At 36.4% G+C, this 26,227-nt stretch overlaps 1 protein-coding gene across 2 annotated transcripts in view; it reads left to right on the top strand.

The window, feature by feature from the left end:
- The window catches only part of ABCG1 (ATP binding cassette subfamily G member 1), a 108,114-nt gene extending 82,195 nt beyond the window's left edge, over positions 1 to 25,919 (top strand). Inside the window, exons 11-15 of one of the 2 annotated variants that reach the window (XM_072614884.1) lie at positions 4,617 to 4,785; positions 7,310 to 7,410; positions 7,812 to 7,970; positions 21,824 to 21,942; positions 24,770 to 25,919. In XM_072614884.1, the coding sequence (XP_072470985.1) occupies positions 4,617 to 4,785; positions 7,310 to 7,410; positions 7,812 to 7,970; positions 21,824 to 21,942; positions 24,770 to 24,998 (777 nt within the window). In that variant the 3' untranslated portion in view covers positions 24,999 to 25,919. Of the gene's footprint in view, positions 1 to 4,616; positions 4,786 to 7,309; positions 7,411 to 7,811; positions 7,971 to 19,814; positions 19,927 to 21,823; positions 21,943 to 24,769 lie in introns of those variants that run through there. The other variant, XM_072614885.1, reaches the window with a different exon arrangement.
- The last annotated feature ends 308 nt before the right edge of the window (positions 25,920 to 26,227 follow it).

The following is a 26,227-nucleotide window of genomic DNA, read 5'->3' as shown; positions in this document are numbered from 1 at the left end:
TTTCCATGTGAGAAAGCCCAGTCAGTGGTGAGTGGGCAGTCCATCTTTAGGTACCAGATGACCTATCCCTTATTCCATCCCTTGACAACTTCAGGTTCCAGACAATGATCTAAGAAGAGACATTGCAGAAGTGTTCATGGTGAGGATGTAGAGCAGTTGGAACAATTTTATGTTTCCTTTCACTTGCATGTTAAATAACTGAAAGAGTATCTCTGTGAAGCTAGTGAACAATCTCTTCTCCTTTTGGGAAAGGGCTAACCTCATGAGGACAAGTTGATTCTAACTTGGTAGCTGGTAACAGGATCAATCAGTCAATCAATAAACATTTATTTTCTACTATATACCAGGCACTGCGCTAAGTGCTGGGGATACCAAAAAAAGGGAAAAGACAGTCGCTGCCCTCAAGGAGTTTACAGTGTGACAGGGGAGAAAACATAAAAACAAATATATACATAAAGCAAATAGGAAATGATTCACAGAAGGTCATAGAAATAAGAGATGTTAGGAAAGGCTTCCTATAAAAGATGGTATTTTAGTTGGAATCTAAAGACAATTAGTAAGTCAGCAGAGTGGAGTTGTGAAGAGAAAGCACTCTAGGCATGGAATACAGCCAGAAAAAGCACCAAGAGCCAAGAGATGAAGTGCCCTGTTTATAAAACAGCCAGTAGATTATGTCACTGAATTAAAGAATATGTAGTAAAATAAAAGGTAAGAAGAATGGAAAGGTAGTAAGGGTCTAGGCTATGGAGGGCTTTAAATGCCAAAGAGAAGATTGTATGTTTGACCTGGAGACAATAGGGAGCCACTGGAGTTCATTGAGTATGGAGGGATGACATGGTTAGACCTATGCTTTAGAAAAATCACTTTGGTGACTGAATGGAGGGTGTATTGTAATGGGGAGAGACTTGAGGCAGCAGACCCACTAGCAGGCTATTACAGTCATCTAGGAATGAACCAGAACTAGAAGTAGAACTGAACTAGAGTGGTGACCGTGCCAGAGGAGAGAAGAGAGTATATTGGAAAGGTATTGCAAAGGTGGAATCAACAAACTTTGGAAAAAGATTGAATATGGGAAGTGAGAGAAACTGAGGAGTCAAGGATGACTCTTATGTTGTGCACTTGAAGGACTGAGAAAATAATGTTTCCCTCTGTAGGGAAGGTAGGAGGTGGAGGAACGATTTAGGGAGAATGACAGGTTTAGTTTTGCACATAACTGAGTTTAAAATCTCTGCTAGGAATCCAGTTTGAGATAAATGAAATGCAGACGGAAATGTAAGATTAGAGGTCAACAGAGATGTTAGACAGGAATAAGTAGATTTGAGAATTATCAGTATAGAGATGGTGATTAAAATCATGAGAGCTAATGAGATCACCAAGTTAAGGGGGGAAGAAGAGAAAAGGATCCAGGATAAAACCCTGAGGGACATCTGTGGTTAGAGAGTATGATTTGGATCCAGCAAAAGACTGAAAAGTGGTCACATACGTAAGAGGAGAACTGGGAGAAGGGGGTGTCCTGAAAACTTAAAGAAAACTTAAAAAAAAGAAAGTGTCAGGGATCAAAATTGTCAAAGGCTGCAGAGGTCAAGGAGAATGAAGAGTGAGAAAAGTCCATTGGATTTGTCAATTAAGAAACCGTTGGTAACTTTGGAGAGAACATTTCCAGTGGAATCTGTGCCACCCACAAACTAGAAACTCTGATATCCCCAACCCATTTCTGTTTGCCATCCCCCTTGACCAAAATACTCTTTATGAGGAAATGACCATACCTCCTAAATATTACAAATTAGGAACAACTTCTTCATTTATTCCTTATATGAGAACCTCCCTTATTCAATGCTATATCCATGAAATGGACTAGAAATACGAATTTTAAAATCATATGCTAATAATACACTGTGTTGAAATTGTATCTTGTTCTGACTCTCCCCTCCCCCGCAAGCTTGTATAGTAAATAATTTTATAAATAGCATTAAGATACTAATAGTAGGAAGTAAGACTGCAAGGGAAACTAGAAGTCACTTACAAACTGTCTCATAAATTAACAGAGCACAACAGTTACTTGCAAACTGTCTCATAAATTAGAGGAACATTGAAGACACTGGCAACTGCCTTATAAATTAAGTAAAGCTATGTCCTGATGCTATATGTCAAATTAGGGGAAGCATCCTAGGCCTTAATGGAACAGTCTCCCAGCCCTCCTAACTGCCCTCGGTCTTCAAGCTTCAAATAAGCTCAACTTGTAGTCAAATAAGAATTCTTAGCATAAGAGCAGCAAAACACTCAGAAAAAAATATTATGCTCATTGAAGTGACTCTAAGGTGCTGCTCATAACTTTGAGGTGATGTGCATATGTTAATGAACTCTGCTTAGTATGGCATGGATAAGAATTAGTCTATCCCTCACCACCAGATCTCTACAAAAATGGGGCCCCAAATTCATGTCCTGCTCAAGCACTCCTCAACCTGCTGTGGGTCCATGCTGCCAAAGTGCTCCCATCTCTGAGCCACGGTTATGTAGCCTGCCTGCCTCCCTCCACCATCCCATCCCCTGCCCCCACACCTTATACTTCTGCCTTCCCTGGAACCTCTTTATTCTGTGCCATATATCTTTAGTGCAGTGGAACCCAGAAGCAGAGAGTACAGCAGAGTGGCTCCCAACAGTAGTGATAGCCCATCAGCAATATAGAAGATTGTACACACTGTTAATAATTGCTTACTGTAATCTAGATGTAATTAACCCTTTTAAAGTACTGCGGTCATTATGAGAGGGTAGAGAACTAAGCATTGCTGAAGGGTTACTTGCTTTTTAGCAACAATATGTATGTATGTGGGAAGCCTAAAATTTTTTTATTTTGTTCTTTCATATCATTTCTTTAGTTAATAGTTACACCTTTAATATTTTTTAAAAATATTTTTCTGTCTTAGTTTTTCTCTTCCTTCTTTAGTACTACCTGTATCAATCATCTTGGATATTAAGAGATCAGACAGTAAGGCAGATTAGGGCAGTAAGAGCCCTAGAGTCAATTGTAACTAGTGGAAGAACCTTTAAAAGCACAGTGTCAAATTCAAATAAAACTAAGGGCCACCAACCATACATAAGGGTCTCTTTGAGCCATATATTGACTTAGAAAACACATGTTAATGTTATCTTTGTTTCGTTGTGATTTTATCGTATTTATATCCATTTCACATCTAAATTTTAAGCTAGTTAAGGCCACATGCTAGGGAGTGTTGCAGCATATATGTTGAGCCATGTGACTGACATCTCTGCTCTAGAATGATCAGCCAGTAAAAATGCATTAGCTTATACTCTGTTACAGGCACTGTAATAAGAACTGGGAACACAAAGAGACAAAATACAGTCCTACCCTCAAGGAGCTTATAATCTAATAGTAGCATTGAGGGTCCAGTTGAAGCTGTAGAACATAGATTTGCAGTGGATCCAGTCAGAATGGCTGCATGATTTTCTCCACCTTCATTCAGCAGCATGTGTGTTGAATCAAAGGTGGTAAAGAGTGGAAGTAATCCAAAACTGAGACTTGGCAGGGTAAAAGTAATGAAATATAAGGGGGCTAGCAACTCAAGAGAAGGGGATAATGTACAGTTGAATGGACTCAGTAAGGGATCAAGATGGAAAAAAAGATGACAGAATGGCTGGTGTACAGGGATGGCCTAGAAGAGAATTGAGGTTTAAAGGGACTAGATGTCACAAGGTGAACAAAGAGTAGGGCTAGGTAAGGGAAGGTCGAGGGAGAGGTAGAAAGCCAATATATTATGGTCAAATAAGGAGATTTCAGAAATCTTTAATATGTGGGTGTTACATGTATTGGTTATGGTAAAATCTAGAATATGCTCATCTTTGTGTGTGGCTGAGGTCAGGTGGAGGAGGCCATGAGAAGGGAGTAAGTGAGGAAATGAAAGGGTAGAGGATATTTGAAACAAGTAATATGTAAATTGAAGTCCTCTAATATAAGGGCAGAACACCCTTAAGGAACTCCATCAAGAGGTGGAGTGCTGGAGGAGCAATATTATAACCTCTGCCCCCATTCAAGTTAGGGTGGTTTTTCCTTAAAAGGTATTGAGAGTTGGTTGACTCAGGGACTGAAGGCTCAGTCTGTTTACATCAGTTTCTGGGTCCGTTGAAAATTTATGTTACACAACTTTAACTGGGCCCTCCATATTGCTATTAGATCATTAGCTCCTTGAGGGTAGGATTGTATTTTATATCATTTTCTATTCCCAGTTCTTAGCACAGTGTCTATATAAAGCAGTCACAAGGAACTTGAATCAACTTGAAATAATATACCCTTGTTGAATATCCTTCTTTTGCTATGACTAAGTAACTAAGTTAATATTTTATTAATTGAATGACCAACCTACAATGCATGATTTTGTTCCATTATAGAACTTAAAGTCCCAGGATGTTGATCTGAGTCAAACTCAGACCAGAACAGATAGTATCAGAGAGGAAATAGTACCTAAAGTGAATGTTGAAGAATATGTTCTCTGGTATAGTGAATTATTGATGAATTTTGATTGTTACCTTTTTTTATTGTACAATTAATTTAATTTAAAAAATAAACAAAAATAACGTGAGTAAAATGTGTTTTCCCGCAGGTATTGACACATTTAAGGATCACATCACACATCGGGATTGGACTTCTCATAGGCTTGCTATATTTGGGAATTGGGAATGAGGCAAAGAAAGTCTTGAGCAACTCTGGTTTCCTTTTCTTTTCCATGTTGTTCCTCATGTTTGCTGCACTAATGCCTACTGTCCTCACATGTGAGTAGCAGTTCCAGAAACATCTTTATTTTATATGACAGATGAAAGAAACAACGTGCTTGTGAAAATACAGCGAGTATGCATTTTCACTAAATTCAGGAGTTGTCACTGGAAAACTTTGAATATAAAATATGTTCCTGAAAAGAACACTTTTCATAAGTTGGAGTCTTTGAATTTTATAAAAGGACCCCCAGGGCAGTGCAGTGCTTAATTTGACCAAGAGAAATGTATCCCTCATGGAATTTTGAGCACCAGTTAGATACTTCTGAAAGTCCTTCAGATCATACAATGTTAAGTACAATGTTACAACTGTTCTAGACCCCGTGAAGCTTCTGTTGACTAGTTTTTGGGGACTGGTGGTCGTTTTGATAGATTAATTTAACTCTAATCTGGTTAGAATATCTGTTAGAATTAAATATCAGGAGAACACAACCGTCTTTGGAAAATGGTACTTTTTAAGTTTGGGAAAGCAGTCAGCATTGTGTGATTTTGTTCCCATTCCAGATCCTTAGGAGGAGGGAGGGGAGAAGAAGGAAAAGTTTAGCTAATCTGGAAATAATTCAAGCATGAGAAAACAAAACTTTGAAATTAAAATCTAAAATGTCTCAGCATTAGTATATGACTGTCATTGTTGTCTGATTTACTAGAGTTATCCTTTTTACATTGTGGGGGTTAGGCACACACACACACACACACGCACACACACACACACGCACACACACACACGTACACACATGCAATCTGGAAAATCCGTGTAGTATTTTTTGTCCCTCCTTTTGTACCAGAGAGCAAGTGTGATTTTTTTCCTTTATCTTATATGAGGTGTTTACAGTTCCTTATTGTAAAATTTGGGTTAAGTATTTGGTCATAGGCTTTGTGTCATCTGCTGGTCTTCATGTGTTGTTTGTAGCTTCTGCAAAACTCCTCAAAATTCCTATTTAATTTCTTATGATGACCAATGACATATTAAAACCATAATGGGGAAAGTTGTGATGTGGAAGGGATAACTGCATTTAGGTAATTATGAAATATTTTAACAATTTGATTTGAACATAAAAGACCCAATCATAAAATGAATTAGAAGAGAATGGCACTAGGTATATTCTACAATTATAGCTCAGGAGAGAATTCACAACCATGTGGGAAATAGAGGAGATCCCAAAAGATAGAACGGATCATTTCAGTTATGTGCAGTTGAGAAGCCTGTGTATTAACAAAATCAACAGTTAAGATAAGAAAGAAATCTGCTGATGGGGAAATATATTTGCATCAAATATCTCTGATAAGGGTTTTATATCCAACTTATATATATGGAATTAATACAAATATAAAAGACCAAAAACCATTCCTAGCTGGCTTAGTGATAACAGGATATGAAAAAAAATTCTCAAAAAAGAACTGAAAACTATTAACAGTCATATCAAAGCTGCCCCAAATCACTAATAAAAAGAAATGCAAATTAAAGCATCTATGAGGTTTTGCCTCACCTATAACAAATTGCAAAGATGACAAAAAGTGGAAACGGGTAATGTTGGAAGGTTGTGGGACAAGTGAGCCATTAACACAACATTGGTGGAATTATGAATTTACCCAAACCTTCTGGAACTCAATTTGGAATTCTTCTAAGAAAGTCACTAATATTTCCCTACAATTTTAACGTAAAGATTCTGTTCTCTGGATATTTGTCCAAGAAAGTCAAATCCAGAAAGACAAATCCTTACATATACAACACAGAACTATTCATAATAGCACTTTTTCTGCTAGCAATGAATTGGAAACAAAGTAGATGCCTACCAGTTAGGGAACAGATAAACAAGTTATAGTACATACTTGTGATGAAATATGACTTCACCATAATAAACAATGAATATAAAAAATTCAGAGAAACATCGTAAGATTGAAATGAAATTATGACAGGTGAAATAAGCAGAAATAGGAAACTAATAGATGCAGCGTACATAGCAACATTAACAGAAAATAAAGACGGAAAAACTGAATGCACTGTAATTATCATGACGAAGTTTGGCCCCACGGATGAGTTTTTTAAATGTAGCTCTCTCTTTCCACTGCAGAGTTAGAATAAGGGATATTGCGTTATTGGATATGGCCATCATGTTGGTTAGTTTTGATAAATTGTCTCTTTTTTCCTCTTGTGTAATTGTTATTAAAAGGGATGACCCATAAAGTTGGAGCAGAGAAAGGGTATACATTCAGAAATGAATATGATATTTAAAAAACTAGAAGATATCAATAAAAATAAGATATTTTGAAAATGTAAATAGTATTTATTGGCAATTTTTTTTAAAACTAGGAATACTTTTTGTGTTGTGAATTTTTTCTAAACCAGTTAAGCCAGATAGACATAAGATACAAAGTAGTCCAAATATCATAACAGCTTTTTCTGCATTAACATTGATAGACCATACTGAGTCACAGCACAGAAGGAGATCAGAAGCTATAAGCCCACGATATTTTACATGTCGTATGATATTCATTACTAATTTTTTTTCCATTTTCTCTGCAGTTCCTCTTGAGATGGGGGTTTTTCTTAGAGAACATCTGAATTATTGGTATAGTCTAAAGGCCTACTATCTGGCCAAGACCATGGCTGATGTTCCCTTTCAGGTAAATTAATATTACAGTATTATTTGAGAAAGGAAATATTTTCTCTTTTCTACAGAAAAAGAGTGGTGAACTGTTAGTCTCATTAGATTGTGGTTTTCTAGAGGAAAAGACCTGATGAGAAAGAGCTAGCTTTCACATTGAACTGTTGTTTCCTGTCTTAATTTCCTGTCTGAGCTGAAAGTGTGAGTTGGCACCTAGTTTCCAAGGAGAACAAAAATAGTTATTTGATAGAACACTACTTATCAATTAATTCTACAAATAAGCCTCGTTTTCCACAGAGCACAATATATAAGGAATACAAGTGTAATGAAATTAAATTGTGTTGCTTGGATTGTGCTTTTTAATCACTTTATATACATAAAAATTCTCCATATGAATAACTAATTTATTTTCTTTGTCAGATCATGTTTCCAGTAGCCTATTGCAGCATTGTATACTGGATGACTTCTCAGCCATCTGATGCCCTCAGATTTGTCCTATTTGCAGCCTTAGGGACCATGACATCACTGGTGGCTCAGTCATTGGGTCTCCTGATTGGTGCAGCCTCCACATCATTACAGGTATAAAGTTAAAAAAAAAAAAAACAACTTATAGACTTTGATATTTTAACTAGGTATTTCAGATAGCTATCATTTCAATAGATTGTTAATCTTGACTTGTCTTTCTAAACCTCTAGTGAAATCCTAAGATTGAGTTCATGAGATCATTTTTAGGAGATATATTCTGTGTTTATTATGAACGGAGACATAGAATTTTAGCATGGAAAGGGTTTCCTTACTGCATCTATTATGAGCTTAAGTGAAACACTTCTGGATTTATTTGTTCCTGTTTCATATGGTGCCACAGAACAGAGATCCACTTCCTCATCCCCACTGCCAGTCTGCCGCACATGTACACATTAATTTTATTCTGCCAGGGAGAGTCTTAAGACTTGACCCGGTCTACCTTACTGGTTTCTGATTGCAACCAACTTTTTTTCTTCTGGATTCTCCTCATTCAGTTGCCTGTGGAAAGTTCTCATTGGTTTTAATCAATCTATCAATAAATCAGCAAGCACTGATTAAATGCTGATTTTGTGCCAGGCGCTATACTAGGTGTTTGGGATACAAAAATAAAAATAACATGTTCCTGCATCAAAGAGCTTACATTTTATCACAGGAGATAATGTGTACGTGTATTTAGGAAAGAAATCCCAAACACCACACATACACCACAGGATTATTGGGGGAAGATGAACTTGTGGCTGGAGGTATGAAAAAAGACTTTAAAGAGAAGGTGAAATTTGATCTGAGTTTTGGAAAAAAACACACAAGGGATTTTAAGAGATGGAAGAGAGGAGGGAGAACATTTCAGGCTTAGGGACAGCCTGGACAAAAGCACAGAAACAAGACCTGAAGTGTTGTATGTGAGAAGCAGCAATAAAGCCGGTCTTTCTGGACTGAAAGCCACAGCAAAGGGAGCATTGTGTAGCAATAGCCATGTCTGGGTTCAGGAGGAAGATTTCAGCACTTCCCTCTCCACTAAAGGGCCCCACTCCAGAAGCCCGGACCTGTGCATGCACATGAACTGAGCTTAAACCTGGGGAAACTTGACCTCCAAAGGGAGGAGTTTTGACTCATTCTATTGTGTCTGACTCTTTATGCTCCTGGAGAAAATTACTTAGCACTCAGAGTTTGGTTCTTGAAATAACACTGATAATAATCCTAATAACCAATAATGATACAATGCTTTAAATTTGGAAAGCACCATCTATATGTTATTTCATTTGATCCTTAACGGCCTTGTGAGGCAGGTGAATTATTTTCCCCATTTTTCAGATGAGGAAACTGAAGCTGAGTGAGGTTGAGTGACATTTCTAGGGTCACACAGCAAGAGGATGTTCAAGGCAGGATTTGAGTTCATCTTTCTTGCTCTAAGTCTAACCCTAAGACACTTCATATATCTAAGGTTTTACCAAACTGGGGTATATACTTTAGTGTATAATGTAGATCAGGTGTGTGATTACCTCTACCCTAAGAAATGCTTAAAATATAAAAGATCCACAAATGTGCTTTGGCATAAAAATATAGATAAGAATAAGTAGCTTAAAATTGCTCTTCTCTTCTCCTGAGAGCTTGATACTTAAAATATCAAGACATCAGTAAATCAGCAAGCATTCAGTGTTTACTATGTTCTAGAAATTATGCTATGTACTTGAAATGCAAAGAAAAGCAAAACCACTGTCCCTCATTTACAGAACTCACATTCTGTTGGATGTTGAATGCAGTCTCAGGACTGCTTAAGAGACATTTCATATTTCACCTTGGCTCTACACTATCCACGTAATTTCATCCATGTCTTATAGTAAGCTAAGCCAGGGAGGGGACATATTTTCTGGCCAGTGATTATCTTCTCTGAGACATGCAATCTCATAAATAAAGTGAGGTTGATAAATGAAATAAATGAATGAATGAGAGGTCAATAAATGAAAATGTATAGGTAGAGAAGAGGGTCCAGGATGGAACCTTGGTACATACTCACAGTTGAGGGATATGGATGATAAAGCAGCAAAAGCAGCAAAGGAGACTGAGAAGAAGTCAGACATCTAGGAGGAGGAAGGGGAGAAAACAATGTCAAAATAATGCAGAAAGGAGAAGGTATCCAGAAATAGAGGGTGGTTATCCATGTCAAATGCTGCAGAGAGGTGAAGAAAAATGAGGATTAGGAAAATTGCTATTAGATTTAGCAATAAATAATTTGAAACTTCAGGAGGGCACAGTTGCACTTGAGTAATGATGTTAGAAGCTGCTACAATGACTGAGAAGTGAATGAAAAGATAGATGGAAGCAACGAGTGTAGCGATATATCTTCTGAGCATCTTTTAAGGACAGAAGTCTCAGGTGTGTTTGCAGATAGGTAAAAAGTCAATAGAAAGAGACAGATTGAAAAGTAGAAAGGGAAATAATTGAGGCAGAAATTTTTTGGGAAAATGGGAGGAAGGAAATAATGCAGGGAAACTACTGGAACTTTCTGGAATGCAGCAAATGAAATTCTTAGAAGAAAAAATGAAATTTTTGGAATATGTATATGAAATAGAGAAAAATAGTATTAAATATAAAAATTGAATATTTTTTTAAAACAGAGAAAAATACCACCCAGCACCTAGACTTACTATTTAGATAGAAGAAATAGACCCTGTGCCCTTTTCCATACTGTCTACCTGAACCCCACTCACTCAGCTTAGAGTAGTGGATAGGCAAACAAAGGTCAAGTTGCCTTGGCCTTTTGCTCCACAATATCATCCCATACATAGTAGAAATATTATTTTTCATCTGTCATCTGCCATTATTCCTATGGCTTGGAAAATCTGAGTTCAAATCTGGTCTCAAACACTTACTAGCTATGTGACCTTGTCAAGTCACTTATCTTCTCTCTGCCTTAGTTTCTTCAAGTGTAAAATGGAAATAATAGCACTTACCTTGCAAGGTTGTTGTAAGGTCGAATGAAATAATTGTAAAAATCACTTAGCACAGGGTCTGGTATATAGTAGATGATATATGAAATGCTGTTCCCTTCCCATTCCTTTCCATCTTTTCCTACGACTTACCCTCCCAAATTTATTCTTCATTCTTATCACAATCTCAAATCCCTTCACTCCTCAATATTTTCAGGCCCTGAGGGAATGATAAAGCCATTTATTGAAGAAGACAGAAGGGGATGGGGTTTAAAAGCACACATAAAAGGGTTGGCTTTGGGAAAGAGAATGATTTCAACATTATCAGAGATAGAAGGCAAAGAAAAATGAATGAGGTACAATGTTAAGAAGTTCTGAGATGAAGAGGAGAGAAGAGGGAGAACTCAGTAAAGAGGGAGAACTTTTCATATCTGATTATGTCACCTCCTCTATTTAGTAAAATCAATGGCTCCCTATTGCTTCTAGGATATAAGGATTATATTTTAAAGCTCTTTAAAATGGTCCCATGCTAATTTCTAGTCTCATTATATATTATTCCCAATCCTACACCCAATACACTAGTCAAACTGGGCTCATCTCTTTTCCATATCATTGTACTCAATCTTTCATTTCTGTTACTTTGTATCATCTGTCTCCCATGTCTGGACCAAACTTCCTTCTCCTTTATACCCCACAGAATACCTCTTCCTTTCCAGGTATAGCTCACAAACCTTCTACAGAAAGCCCTCCCCTGTACCCCTTTAATTGCTAGTGCCTCTGTCCCTAGCTTAATTGTATTTATTTCATTTTTATTTTATGTAATGAATATGTAATATCCATTATATATATATATATACATATTTGGTTTCTGATGTTAGATTGTAAGTTTTTTGATCATAGGAATTGTTTCATTTTTATGTATTTTTATCCCCAGCACCTAGTACAGTGTCTGGCATAGAATGAATGCTTAATAAATGTTTGGTTATTTATATATTGAAAGTCCTCGAAAATAACTAGAATGCAAAAATGTCTTAATCTACCACAACATATACAAGGCATAAAGTATGATCAATGCATTAAAGATATAAAGAATGACTAAAATAATGGAATGGATTTTCATTTCTCAAGGCTGGGACTTGTCAATATAATAAAAATTACAGCATTACTTAAATTAATTTAGAGAATTAGTATTATACCAAACTACCAAGCTTTTTATAGAATTAGACAAAATAATAGCAAAATTCATTTCATAGCACAAAAGATCGGGAATCTTTAGGTAAATAATGAACAAAGTAATCCTCAAAGAGTAATAGGGCTTTTAGACTTCAAATTACATTATAAAACAGTAATTGTCAAAACAATTTGGTTATGGCTAAAAACATAAAAATCTGTGGCATAAATGAAATGATGAAAAATAAGAAACAATAAAACTCAGTAAGCCAGTATTTGAGAACTTCAAGAACACAAGCAATTTAGGAAAAAACTATTTGATAAGAACTGGTGGAAGAATTGGAAAGCAGTTAGGTACAGAGTAACAATTTATGCTGTAAACTACAATAAACTCAAAAATGAATATATGACATGAATATTTACACCATGAAGAAATAAGACAAAGATGACAAAAGATATTGTAAGAACTATGGAACACAGGAATACTAATATACTATTAGTGGTTCTATGAATGAGGCTAACCGTTCCAGGAAGCAAATTGGAGTTATGCTTCTCCTCCCCTCCCCGCCCCCACCCCTGACACAAAGTGACTATAAGGCTGATTCCCAGAAATCCTACTACTAGGTATGAACCCCCCTGCTTGTTAAAGACAGAAAGGTCACATAGATCAAAAAATTCTTAAGAGCATTTTTTTTTTTTGCCTTAGCAAAGGGTAGGGACAAAAGAATAAGAAACATAGTAGATCATAGGATCATAGATTTATAAGTGGAAGGAACCTTGGATTCTATTTAGTCGAGCCTCCTCATTTTGTAACTGAAGAAAATGAAACCCAGAAAATTTAAATGACTTTCCCAAAATGTCTATAGATTTTGGAATGACAGTACAAATTGTAGTACTTAGTAGCAAAGAAATGTAGCATAGAATAGGAGATTTAGAGGAAGAAGTCCCTCAGAAGTCATTTATTCTAACTCCTTCATTTTACATGTAAAGAAATTGAGGTCCAGAGAGGCTGAGTGGCTTACCTGAGTGTGCATAAGTGGTAAATGGTAATTTTTCTGACTCCAGATCACAATGTTCTTTCCATCTTATTTGAATGTGTTTGGTTGTAATGGTCAGTTACATGGCCATAAGAAAAGACAAATGTAAAAATTCAGAAAGGCATGGGAAGATATATTAATTTATAATGGCAGAGTGACACAAAGAATATATAAAAATATATAAAAAATATATATATATAAATAACAAAATAAGCTTCCTCCGCTGTTATAGTTTTACTGTCTATTTCTTCCTGTAACTCATTCAACTTTTCCTTTAAGGATTTGATGCTAAACCATGCATATATGTTTAGTAGTGATAATAATATATTGTCTGTGGCACATTTTAGCAAAACATAGTTTCCCCAATTGTCCCTTTTAAGTAGGTCTATTTTTGCTTTTACTCTGTCTGAGGTCATGAATGCTACTCCTGATTTTTTTTAACTTTAGTTGAAATGTAGTAGATTCTACTCCAGCTCTTTATTTTAACTCTTTGGGTGCCTTTCTGTTTCAAAGGTGTTTCTTGTAAACAATATATTGTTGGATTCTGGTTCTCTAATTCACTCCACTAGCCTTTTCCATTTTATGAATGAATTCATCCCATTCACATTCACAGTTATGACTGGTAAATCTGTATTTCCCTCTATCCTATTCTCTTAAACTTAATCTTTTCTTTTTCCCTTGCCCCCTCTTTAAGAGTTTGTTTTCCTTCTGACTAATGTCTCTCTTAATTTATCCTTTCTCTTTTTATCCCCTTTTTCCCTTAACTCACCTCCTTCCTATTTTTCTGTTCAGTAAAATATATTTCTGTGCTCACCTGTGTATATATGTATTCTTGCCTCCTTAACTGGTTCAGATGAGAGTAAGTTTCAAATGTTGCTCACTCCCTTCATTGGCCATTTCTTGTTTATTGTTCTTTGTTCAAACCATTTATGTGAGATAATTTCCTCCAATCTTCTTCTCCTTTTCCCCTTTTCCCAGTGCATTTTTCTTCCTCACTCTTCTATTCTTCTTTTAAGATCATCCAAACACAACAGAACCACATCCAGACCATTTGTCTAATTATATTTATTCTATGACCTCTTGGTGATAAAGTTCTGACTAGCTACATCTTTCATTTCTCTATATAAGAATGTAAGCAGTATAACCTTGCTTATTCCCTCATAACTTCTCATTCATGTTTACCCTTTCATGCGTCTCTTGACTCCTGTGGTTACATGTCAGATTTTCTACTCTGCTCTGGCCTTTTCATCAGAAATGCTTGGAAGTCCCCAATTTCAATAAATATCCATCCCTCCCCCTAGCCCCCATATGATTATACTTAGTTTTGCTGGGTAGGTTATTTTTGGTTATAAATCTAGGTCCTTTGCTTCCTTCTCTTCCTAGAATATCACAATCTAAACTCTCCACTTGTGTGATCCTGTTTGTAGCTCCTCAGTAATTCAATTCTTTCTTTATGGCTGTTGCAGTATTTTTTTTCCTTGATCTGGGAGGTCTAGATTTTGGCAATAATATTCCTGGGACTTTTCATTTTGATATTTCTTTCTAGAGGTAACTGAAGGATTCTTTCAATTTCTACTTTCTTCTCCGGTTCTAAGATATCTCGACAGTTTTTCTTTTATGATTTCTTGAAATATGATATCTAGACTCTTTGTTGATGCTCATGGCTTTCAGGAAAATCAGTTATTTTTAAATAATCTCTCTTCAATCTCTTTTTCAATGTCAATCATTTTTTTTCTTATAAGATAGTTCACATTTTCCTCTATTTTTCTTCAGATTTTCAACTTTATTTTATTATTTCTTAATGTGTCATGGAGTCATTCATTAGCCTCCATTTGGCCAATTCTAACTTTCAAGAAGTTAAAGGTTTTGTACTTCTTTTTCCAAGTCAATAATTCTCTTTTCAAATCTTCTTAACCTCTTGCCTCTTTTGCCATCTTTTCCCCTAGTGTTCTTATTTGGTTTTTCAAAATAAAATGTTAGCTCCTTCTTTAACACTTGTTTTTAATTTCTCTAGCAATTTTTGTTGACTTGTGTCCAAGCTGCATATTTTTTTTGAGGCTTTGCTTGTAAAAGTCATTTTTTTCTATCCATTTCCTTGATTTTTCATTTCCAGTTCTTATTACTCCCAAGAGATTGACATTCTAAAATTCCCTTTATCACCAGTTCACAGTAGAAAACAAAACACTTTGTATTTGTTGTAATTACTAGATATTTCTTCTTTGGTAACATCATAGTGCTACGTGTACTTTTAAAGCTCTCCATAAAGATTGTACATACAACTCATGCTAAATTTAACCGTCTTACAGTTGATGAAGATAATTTGGTTGTATAAAGGCAAGTACTTTTGATGCACCTATTTTTAATAGTGAATGGGAATTTAATGATATGATTAATATAGAATGAGTAGTTCAGGAAAAAGGAATGGATGCAATTTGAGTTGTAGAGGAAAGTTCATTATCTCACTGCCCTCTTCATAAGTAATTGAATGTAGAATCTTCTATGTCTAAAAGCCCTTCTCTTTTACATTTTAGCTTTCCGGTTTTGTCCCTTATAAACTTCTGTGTTATTGAAATATAAATGAGCCAGGCTCTTACAATGTCCTTTAGAACAATCTGACTGTTTTGTGCAGGGTTAAAAACTAACTTGTATCCTTAGACAGTTAGGTGGCACAGTGGGTAGAGTGTTAGGCTTTGAGTTAGGAAGGTTCATCTTCCTGAATTCAATGACTATAACTCAGTTTGCCTTAGTTTCCTCATCTATAAAATAAACTGGAGAAGAATATGGCAAACCATTCCAGTGCCTTTGGCAAGAAACCCCCAAATAGAGTCACAGAGTTGGACATGACTGAAATGACTGGACAGCAACCACAAAATAAAATTGGTAACAAAAATCATAATTAAGCATAAGGTCTAGTGGGTAACCTAACAAGAGATTACTAACGTCATCGATGTAGTTCAGCCTTCTGAAAACTATAAGACAAGGCATAAAAGTTCATCCCAAATAGAAACTCCTGTGTGGATCTGGTCACTAAAAGAGTTGAGTTCCCAGGAGAAGACTCAAGCATTTTGTTATAAGTAAGAGTGATGGAAGGTCTGAAAAATGTGTAATGAACTCACAAGACTCAACAACAAAGTATTCCAGCTGGATACTGACATTTAAATCTTCTAGCCCTCACTTCTGCAAAAGGGTAAATGAGCCTCTGTACATAAAAGCAATGTGGTTACTCTGAGTTCTCTTATTTCAAAATGTGAGACAATAATGCCGAGTAACCGCTTTCTCAGTACTCCCACCATACATAATTAAGTTCTAAGGGATATAGACTTATTTCTCTTTCAAAAGGCCATTTTCTTTCTTAAAACAACTTCATAGGAAAGAAACATTTCTTTTTTTCTCATGAATAACAATAATAATGCTAAATAGCATTTGTGTGATACTTGCTATGTGACAGATATTGTGCTAAACACTTTAAAATATTCCATTTGATTCTCACATAACACAAGTAGGTAACTGTTATTATTCCTATTTTGCAGTTGAGGAAACTGAGGCAAACAGAGTTAACTGTCTGACATTTTCATCTACCTACTGGACATCTCCACCATGATTTCCCGTAGGCATCTTGAATTTAATATGTTCTTCATCATTTCCCCTAAACCTAACCTTCCTTCAAACTTTCCAATTCCTGTCAAGAACCATAACTTTCTCCTAATAATGAAGGCTCAGGACCTCTGAATCATCTTTAACTCATTTCATGCCATCACCCTTATATCCAGTTTCCAAATCTTAATTTTACCTCCACAATATCTCTCACATCCATTCCCTTTACTCAAATCAGTAAGCACCCTACTTTAGACCTACATCCCTCTTCGCCTGGAATATTGGCCCTCATTGAGTCTCTTCCCTTTCTAATTCATCCTCCACGCAGTTGCCAGAATAATTTTCTTGAGACGCAAGTCTGACCAAGAGAGAGTTAACTCAACTTTGGAACTCCTTCGCCGTGGCTACAAGGTGGTGATTAGTGATTCAATGTGAATTCATCTGATTTCTAGCTGGCCCCACCCCTTCCCTATTCCCTCTTTGGTATCTTTTCATTTTCGCTGCCACCATTTACCTATGACCTCATTTCCCGTCTATTGCTTTGGAAATAGTAATACCATGATAAATGGCAGACTAATGGCTGCTTATGACTAATCCTATTAACTTCCTAGACAAAATACCCATCCCTGACCGCCATGCCCCTGATATTGCCCCCCTACTAGAATGTAACCTATCTAAGGGTAAGGGCTGTCTCCATTTTGTATTTGTATCCCTAGAATTTAGCATAATACTTAGCCTATAGGGAACACATTAAATGCTTTTGTATTCCATTTTATTCCATAGCTGTTACTACCCTATTAAAAAAATCAGTGACTCCCCATTACCTCAAGGATAACCCAAAACTGCTCAGTTTTTACTTTTTTTAGGTCTTCCAGAAGCTGGTTCTAATTTAAATGTAAGTGTGGGAACTGAGTCAATCAATTTTAAAGTGACTACTCTCTCCCCAAGTTCCCTAAAGAAAGTATCTAGCCCTAAAGCCTTTCTCAGATAAGAAAACAATCAAATCAATCAATCCAAGGTATTAAATGAATGAACATAGACTCCAAATCCTTGTGGTTTTTGTTTAATGTAGTAAGCTCAAAACCAGGTATTCAAGTGTCTAGCAAGATAGTAGAGGGCCATTTTCTCTGAGCTCCGGAGTGGAATAGTTGGGACTGGGGAGGAAGAAATAGAGTGTCTTCTTCTCCCTTCCCTTGCTTAGAGCATTCTTTCCTCCTCCCTCCCCTGATTCGTCCAGTGGCCTTATGAGCCTCAGAGGGTGGGACTTTTTAGTGCTTTGGCAGCCAAGTCTGTACTAGAAACTGAGGACAAACTAGAAACACTGAGGAAAGGCAGCTTCATGATTTTAAAAGTACCCCCAGGAGAAAGCTATACCCTATATTAGGGGAGAACAGCTTGAAGACTTCCAGACTCTTTGAGTTCTGGCATATGAACACCCTAAGTTTGCACCCCCTTTCCCCTGATCTCTGTAAATCATTATTATAGAGTCTGCCACAGGCTTTTGAGAGAATGTTTTCTACATACTCTTCTTACTATACTACCATAGTAAATACCCATTTACTAACATAGCTAATTAAGTCAGGGGATTCCCTAATTAATATCAAGTGATAATCAATATGAAGCCCACCAGCAGATGCCTTATGAACCATAGAATTATAAAGACACTCTATGCCTGCTCTTCAGGGTCCCTCAGATCTGTGGGGTCAAACTCAAGTAGAAATGGCTTGCAGGTTTTGTGGCTGCTTGCAGCCTACCACAAGTTTGACAGAGTGGAGAAGAATCTGGCTACTCTGGGGACCTGAACTGCCAGTGCAAGCAGGGTGGGGAGAGAGTAAGTCCAGAGCATTATTACATAAGGGGGCCTGTCCCAGATAAATTGGAGGCCCGTTGCACTTGCAGGACCCCCTAGAGAAATTCTTTAACTGGAACTCTAGTTTTCAGAATTCACCAGAAAAAAAAATTGCATTTTTTTCTCTTTTGTTTAGACTGCAATTGTACAGTAAGGTTCTGGTATGTTGACTTATAAGTCAAGCTTGTTTTTTAAAATGACTTTAAATGTTCACATGTTTATTTACTAATACTTACTATATTAATCTACCCAACATGAGTATTGTAAATATTATGAGAAGCAATTATTTTACATCCTTAAAATAGTAGTGCCTAGAAGTTCATCTAAAGTGTACCATATTACTTCAAAAATATTCTAATACCTTTTTAAAATTTTTACAAGGTTTTTCTTGTCTTACTCATGATTCTAGACAGCTTGTCTGTCTATAAGATGGACTAGGTGGCCCAGAAACTCTGAGTTATCAGCCCTTTAGGACTTAATCCCTTTGAGGGTGCTCTGTATCTTTTGAAAGCTTTTCTGAATATTATTTTTATTCTAAGTGAAGCTACTTGACCTAGGGAGAGGTAAGTTAGAAACTACATTTGAATCACCCTTAGAGTAGTAGGGATCTATCAAGGAAGACTTTAAGTGACCTCTGGTATAAGACCTAGAGAAAATTAGCCTGGACCTCAAAGAGTTGCCTCTGGTACAAGAATCCCTAGGAAAAATTCTGGCATACCCTGTGTAGAAATGGATTTTTAGAAATTTTGTTTCCTGGGCTAGTTTGATGATCTTATTCACTGAAGGAATCATGGAAGTATTTTCATCTGGACAGCTGAGTTTCTCCCTTAAAGGATGAGGGGATGACTTGCAGTCTATTCCAGGTCCTTAAGCCATATGAAAAGAATGTCACATATTCTGGCATCTCCTTAGAGACTGAGCTTTTCTGCTGAGATAGGAAATTTGATTTTCTTTTCCTTTTTGAGTTGGCCAGTGATTAAACCTGACCTTTGTGTTTGGGCCCAGAGTAGAGGGGTCAGAAGCAAGCATTTATTAAGTACCTACTATGTGCCAGGCTAATGTGATAAGCACTTTGCAATTATTACCTCATTTGGTCTTTACAACAGCTCTGGAAGAAGGTAGGTCCATTATTATCCCCATTTTTAAGTGAGGAAACTGAAGCAAAAGACAAGTAACTTGAACAGCACATTGTTATTACAGGGGAGAAAAAGCCAGTCCAGTTTCCTTATCTCACTTAACAGAGTGACATGATTAGGTATGATGTAGTTTTCTTCTGGGTTACTTGTAAAGTCTTGAAGCTACCATTCCTCCATGTTTCTAGTTTGTCCTCAGTTCACAATGAAGACACTGCTGCCAGTGGCTGTTCTCCCAGGATGCTGCCAGGACACTGATGAAAAGCCCAGTTCTTCCAGCTCTCTGAAGCTCACAAGATCATCTTCTGGTCAGAGCAGGGAGGAGGAAGAGAAACTCTACCTCTCCCCCAACCTGCTACGCAGTAATTCCCTCTCAGGGGCTAGCTGGAATGGCTCTTCCCTCTATCTTGTCAGACACTTGAATACCAGCGTTGAATTCAGAGCTATTTTATAAAAAACATGCAGAGCCTGGAGGGGCTTGACATATAATAGTTAAATGGCTTGGATTGATTAAATGGTTCAATAGTGTATTCTCACCTAATATAATGTATCAAGGCAAGAGTTATTTACTATAAATGGAGGTAGAGATTGAGTGAGTTAATCAATCCCCACCTTTACCCTCTTTTCCCAAGATTAATAACTGCTGTCCTCAGTATGTTTGGCAAAGTCCATAATATCAAATCCTGGATGACTGTCTAATGACTTAAGGAAGGAGCTAATGGATTGGTGAAAATAGGATAAGCATTTAAATAACATCTATGTTCCAGACACCCTGCTAAGTGCTTTTTAACAAATATTACCTCTTGATCCATACAATAACCCTTCAAGGTAGCTGTTACTGTCCCCCTTTTACACTTGAAGAAATTCAAACAGAGGTACGTGATTTGCCAAGGGTCACAGAGCTAGTGTCTGAGGCTGGATTTGAACTCAGGGCTTCCTGACACCAGGCTCAGTGCTCTATCTGTTATACTGCCAGCTGCCTCTTTATTATCCTTTTAAATACCTTAAATTTAAGAGTCTCAGGAAAAGTTCATTATCAAATCTAGCAATTGACATTTTTCCATACTTCCAAATATATAGTAATTCAATTTAATAAAAATCACTTTACAATAGGTCACTGCCTATTTTAGCCTTTGCTAGTGCTCTCTGCTTCAACCCAAAACAATAAAAAAAAAAGAAAAAGAAAAATCCACCCCTGTATCTCAGAGGGCAAACCTGGTCCCAGATGAGAATCCTGGGCATGTGGGGCTCTCCCCTCAAGTAGCCCAGGAGAAAGCCATACCCCGGTAAGGGGTACACCTGGAGGATGCTAACAAATGACTTCCCAGAAGCTGTGAGTTTATTTTGTTTTTTGGCCATATGAGCTCTCTAAGTTTGAGCCCCTTTTCCTCTGGACTCTGTTTATAATTGTGAGAGAGTCTGTATTTTTTTGAGGGGGGGGAATGATTATATCAATTCTTCTTATTATATCACCTTAGTAATACCTGTTTCTAAAAGCTAATTAAGTTGGGCTGACTATTGGATATCATTTAATAATCAATGCATAGCGTACCAGTGGGTATTCATGATATGTAGAATTATAAACACACCATTCATCAAGTCCTTTGGAGTCCCCTAAAACCCTGGATAAGTCAAGGGGAGGGAAGCTAGTTATAATCTGGAAACCCGATCTTCGAGTGGTTGTGGATGTTATGAGAGTAAATTCAGAACATGTGCTTAAATATCATTTCATTCTCATTTCATATTACTCTCTCACAATCTATACTTCAGCTAAGCCAAATTTCTCCATATTTCCCAAACTTAGGAGCTTCCCTGCCTCTGTACATTTATGTAACGGGTAACCCTTTTCCTTAGAATGTATTTCTTCTTGATCTTCATCTCTTAGACTTCCTATCTTCCTTCAAGGGACAGCTCACAGGTCATATTTTCTGAGAAGTCTTCCCCAATGTCCTTCAACTACTTATATTTTCTCACGTTTTACCTTTCAAATAGTATGTAATTGTCTCTTTGGGAAATAAGACTTTTTCATTCTTGTCTCTCTTAACTAGTGCCTAGTATAGTGACTTCTGTCCTTAACATGAACTTCATAAATGTTCGCTGAATTGAATTGTTGAGAGAAAAGGTAGAATACCTTCTGTTTTTATCTGCATACACTGGAAGTCAGCTTTTTCTATTTTTGTCCTTCTGTGTTGTCTAGGTGGCGACATTTGTGGGTCCTGTGACAGCTATTCCGGTACTTCTTTTCTCAGGATTCTTTGTCAGTTTTGATACCATTCCAGCGTATCTACAGTGGATGTCCTATATCTCCTATGTCAGGTAATGTATGAGAAGCAAGTTGATGTGACTTTATTTTTAACTCTCATGACATGACTGGTGAGAATTGCTCCTGTTCTGTAATTGACGCTATAAACATTTGCTCACTAAAGCTAGCCAAATCCTCTTCCTTATATCATATTGGAATTCCTTTTTCCCATTCAATATTTGACGTGAAAAAATGAAGTCTGCCACACTCCAAAGAAATGACGAAACAAGTAAATATTTGGCATGCATGAGATTTTTTTCTCATATAAAATAAGGAAGATGAAATATATTGGTACATAGCCTGACATAAATTTATATTAGAATTATAGAATGTTAACCTTTGAAGGGTTCTTAATGATCATCTAATCTAAGGGTTCTTGACTTTTTTTTTAACATGAACCCCTGTGACAGTCTGGTAGGACTCCTTTTCAGAATAATGTTTTTAAATTTGTAAAATAAAATGCATAAAATTACACGACACCAATTATATTGAAATAAATTTTTTTCTTTCCATCCAAGTTCTCAGATCCCATGAAATTTATCCATTGACTCCTTGGGGATCCCTAGCTAAGAATCTCTGATCTAGTTCATTACTCTCATTTTAGAGATTGAGGAAACTGAAATGTTCTCCAAAATCTCATACCTAGAAGAGCTAAGACTCCAAGACATCTACTAGGAAGTGTTCCAAGGTGACCAAGATAAAAATCTTCCCAATTCTTCCTCAAAAAGCAGTAAGAAAAGAGATCAAACAAAGCAAAAGTAGCTATGATTGAAGGAAAGGAATAAAGAGAAATTTTCAGCAAGATAACCAACTCCACGGAAAATTGAAGAAGAAAAAAATTGTGTTATTCTTCTCACACTTTACCTATTTCCTTCTCTTAACCCGCACTGGATTCTAACTCAGTGACTACTGAGTCAAATAAATTTTAAAATTAACTGTAGGGAGAAAGAATAATCACCTAAAGCCATCACTGTCTACCTTATGATGCATCACAGCATTCCTTTGCTAAACACCCCTATCCTGTAACCCAAAGAGAAGGCCATGGATTCCTACCTTACAGAGGTGGCTGCCATGGCTACTGAATCAAGGATATCTTTAGAGGCAACCAGGTAGAACAATGGATGGAGTACTGGACTTAGAGTAAGGAAGAGCTAAATTAAAATCCAGCTTTAGACACTTACTAGCTATGAGACCCTGGGTAAGTCAATTAACCTCCGTTTGCCCAGGTTCCCTTCTCTGTAAAACAGGGATAATAGTAGCTCCTACCTCAAAGAATTATTGTGAGGATCAAATGAGATCATTTTATGAAGTGCTTAGCACAGTGCCTGGCACCTACTGAACATCACGTAAATGCTGGCTATTATTATTTTGAAAGTAAATGATTATTTTTAATGTCCAGGTGGTACAGACATTCCACACCTGGTATAGGCTTCCCCCAATAGCCGTTCAATTAATCTTCACCACCTTCAGAGGGGCACATTCAAGATTTTGAATTTCATGGTTTGAGGCAAAGGATGATAGGATAACTAAGGAAATCATCAAAGAAAGGAAAATAAGTAACATAATAAAGAACTACTATGGGATGAGAGATTTCAAAGATAAAACTACAGAAAAAATAATTTACAATACACCCCCCAAAAATCAAAGAAAATGGAAAAAAATTCATAGCAAGGTTTCAGCGATTTGCATACATTCTAATACCAACAAATCAGATTTTTTTTTTTCAAAATGTCCATGATTAGGGGCAGATAGGTCACATAGTGGCTAGAGCACCAGTCCTGGAGTCAGGAGGACCTCAATTCAATTCTGGATTCAGATACTTACCAGCTGTGTGATCCTGGACAAGTCACTTAGCTCTGATTGCCTCCCAAAAAGACAACACCAACAAAACAAAAACAAAATATCTATAATCTGAAACAATACACTGTGTCCCATAGCAGAGAATTCCTTTAGATCAAAAAGCTTTAGGTTTTTCATAAGTTGCTCCCTCAAATCTTAATACAGTTACTTAATATCAAGTAAATTGTCCAGAGTGTATTTTTAAAGTACACTTTATTGATGCCTTTTGCCTTTTAATCACAGGAACTCTTTAGAAAAAAAAAGTCTTCCCTACCTCTAGATTGAACCCTCACTTGTGAGAAAAGCAGTTAAGCAATTAAAACAATTAAATTAAATTAAATTAAACAGTTAAAAGCTTTACTTTGAACATACTGAATTCATTTGATAACGTACACAATAAGCCTCTTTTCCATGATGAGAGTGCTGATATGTTTCATTATGAGAGCATATTTATTTGTTGAAGCGGATTTGTTTTTTATTGCTGATCAGCTGTGGCTATTTTAAGGGAGACGTCTTTAAAAGACAGGGAAGCAGCAGAAAAATATGGAGAAAGACACCCAGATAATGATAATACAGAGATATTATAGAAAAGAACAGAATATGTTGGAATGTTAAATGTACTCGTGGTAGGAGAAAAGAGGAGGAGATCTGTCCAGAAGATAAAATGTATGGACTTCTAATAAGTGAGAAAGTGTAGAGTCTCAGGTAGCCTAGCATAACAGAAAGAATATTAGATTGGGTGTCAGAAAAAGTTACAGTGAAGATTCAGACACTATAAGTAGCTGTGCAAGCAATTTGATTGAGTTACCTGTAACAAGTAACTTGATGATCTTGGCCTCGATTTTCTCATTTACAAAATGAGAAGGTTAGACTGAAGGATTTCTAGCATCATTGCAGCTTTACAATTCTTGAATTTTAGGTTAGTGTAATGAAGAAAGTGACCATTGTTGACTTGGTGTGATGGTGAAATACTTAGATTATAATCAATGCTTTCCTCCCTAGGTATGGATTTGAGGGAGTCATCCTCTCCATCTATGGTTTGGATAGAGAAGATCTTCATTGTGACATTGAAGAGACTTGCCACTTTCAGAAATCAGAAGCCATACTGAAAGAATTGGATGTGGAAAATGCCAAACTTTACTTGGACTTTATAGTTCTTGGGATTTTCTTCATCTCCCTTCGCCTCATTGCCTATTTTGTCCTCCGATATAAAATCCGAGCAGAGAGGTAAAACATTCCAATAGGGAGACAATTAGAAGTTTCAATTACAGGCACTTGTCTTGTGTTTTCAGGTCAGTATCTCGCCCAACTCTTAAAAACTATATTACATTTCTGGATGTCAAGTGTTCAGCTTCTCAGTCCAGTTGGGTTGGGTCACCTCTCCATTGTCCTTTATAATTTTAACTAGGGAGAAGATATAGATGAGTTTTTTTTTAAAGCAGAATTTAATACTCAAGGATGATGTACCTAAAATATTACTGGTGACTGGATGTTTCCTTTACAAAATCCTTCTTTATGACAAGATGACTTGAGGTGCTGGACATGGAATTATAAAGCAACTTCTTCATGGAGAACTTTTTCAGGAACTGATTACTATGTATACCAGGATGGGGAGAGAAGAAGCTGGAACACAGGGTTATCTTTCTCTTTATTTTTCTTTATTAAAAAAATCGGTTTCAATTTTCTAAGGTTTGTCTCCTTAAGACTATTTTTCTTAAGAAGTAACTTTCCATGCCAAAAATTGTACAAATCTCATTAACATTCAAGCAAATGTGTCTTTTACATATTATTTGTGAAAAGTAATTTAGATTAAAGAATTGTAATTGATTGTTTAATGGAGTCTCAAAACAGCAAATTGTTCTCACTTCAGGTTCAGAATTTGTGAAAGGATAAAAAATGTTTCAGGTTGAGTCATATGCTTTAAACCACATTTAAAATTTGCATAGCATGCCTACGATGAACTTTTTAAAAAGACAAGGGAAATAAACATCAAACTTGATTAACTCATCTGAAAAAAAAATTGTCTTCCAGATACTTCATGTTTCAAGTAGTAAAGATTAGTAGCCCTTTTACTTCTATAGATGGCATGCTTCTTAGGTGGATCTGACCACTACAAAGGAAAAAAAAATTAAAGGTTCAATTTAAAAGTGAATTTTCGGCTCAGACAGTGAATGCAAAACTGACATTCCAGAGTTGAAATACCATATGTTAACTATATATTATTAGCAATTATTGTAATTTGTGTGGAAGTGGTTGAGACATTTACAAGGGTATTTCTTGGAACAGACTATGTACTTTTGGGTTAGATTACTAACCAGTTTTTTTTCCACTGATCTCAGCTACATCGCTGTACCCCTTACATGTGGCACTAACTGTCGCCATTTCACTTCAGAAACTTTAACCAAGTTGAGCCCATGGTGGAGTTTTTTCCCTCATTTGCAGTGTAAGAAAATGATGTAA

This window comes from Notamacropus eugenii, chromosome 5 (assembly GCF_028372415.1).
Source record: "Notamacropus eugenii isolate mMacEug1 chromosome 5, mMacEug1.pri_v2, whole genome shotgun sequence".
NCBI lineage: Eukaryota > Metazoa > Chordata > Mammalia > Diprotodontia > Macropodidae > Notamacropus > Notamacropus eugenii.
Note: the sequence above shows the minus strand (reverse complement) of the source record. Positions and strands in the feature narration are given on the sequence as shown.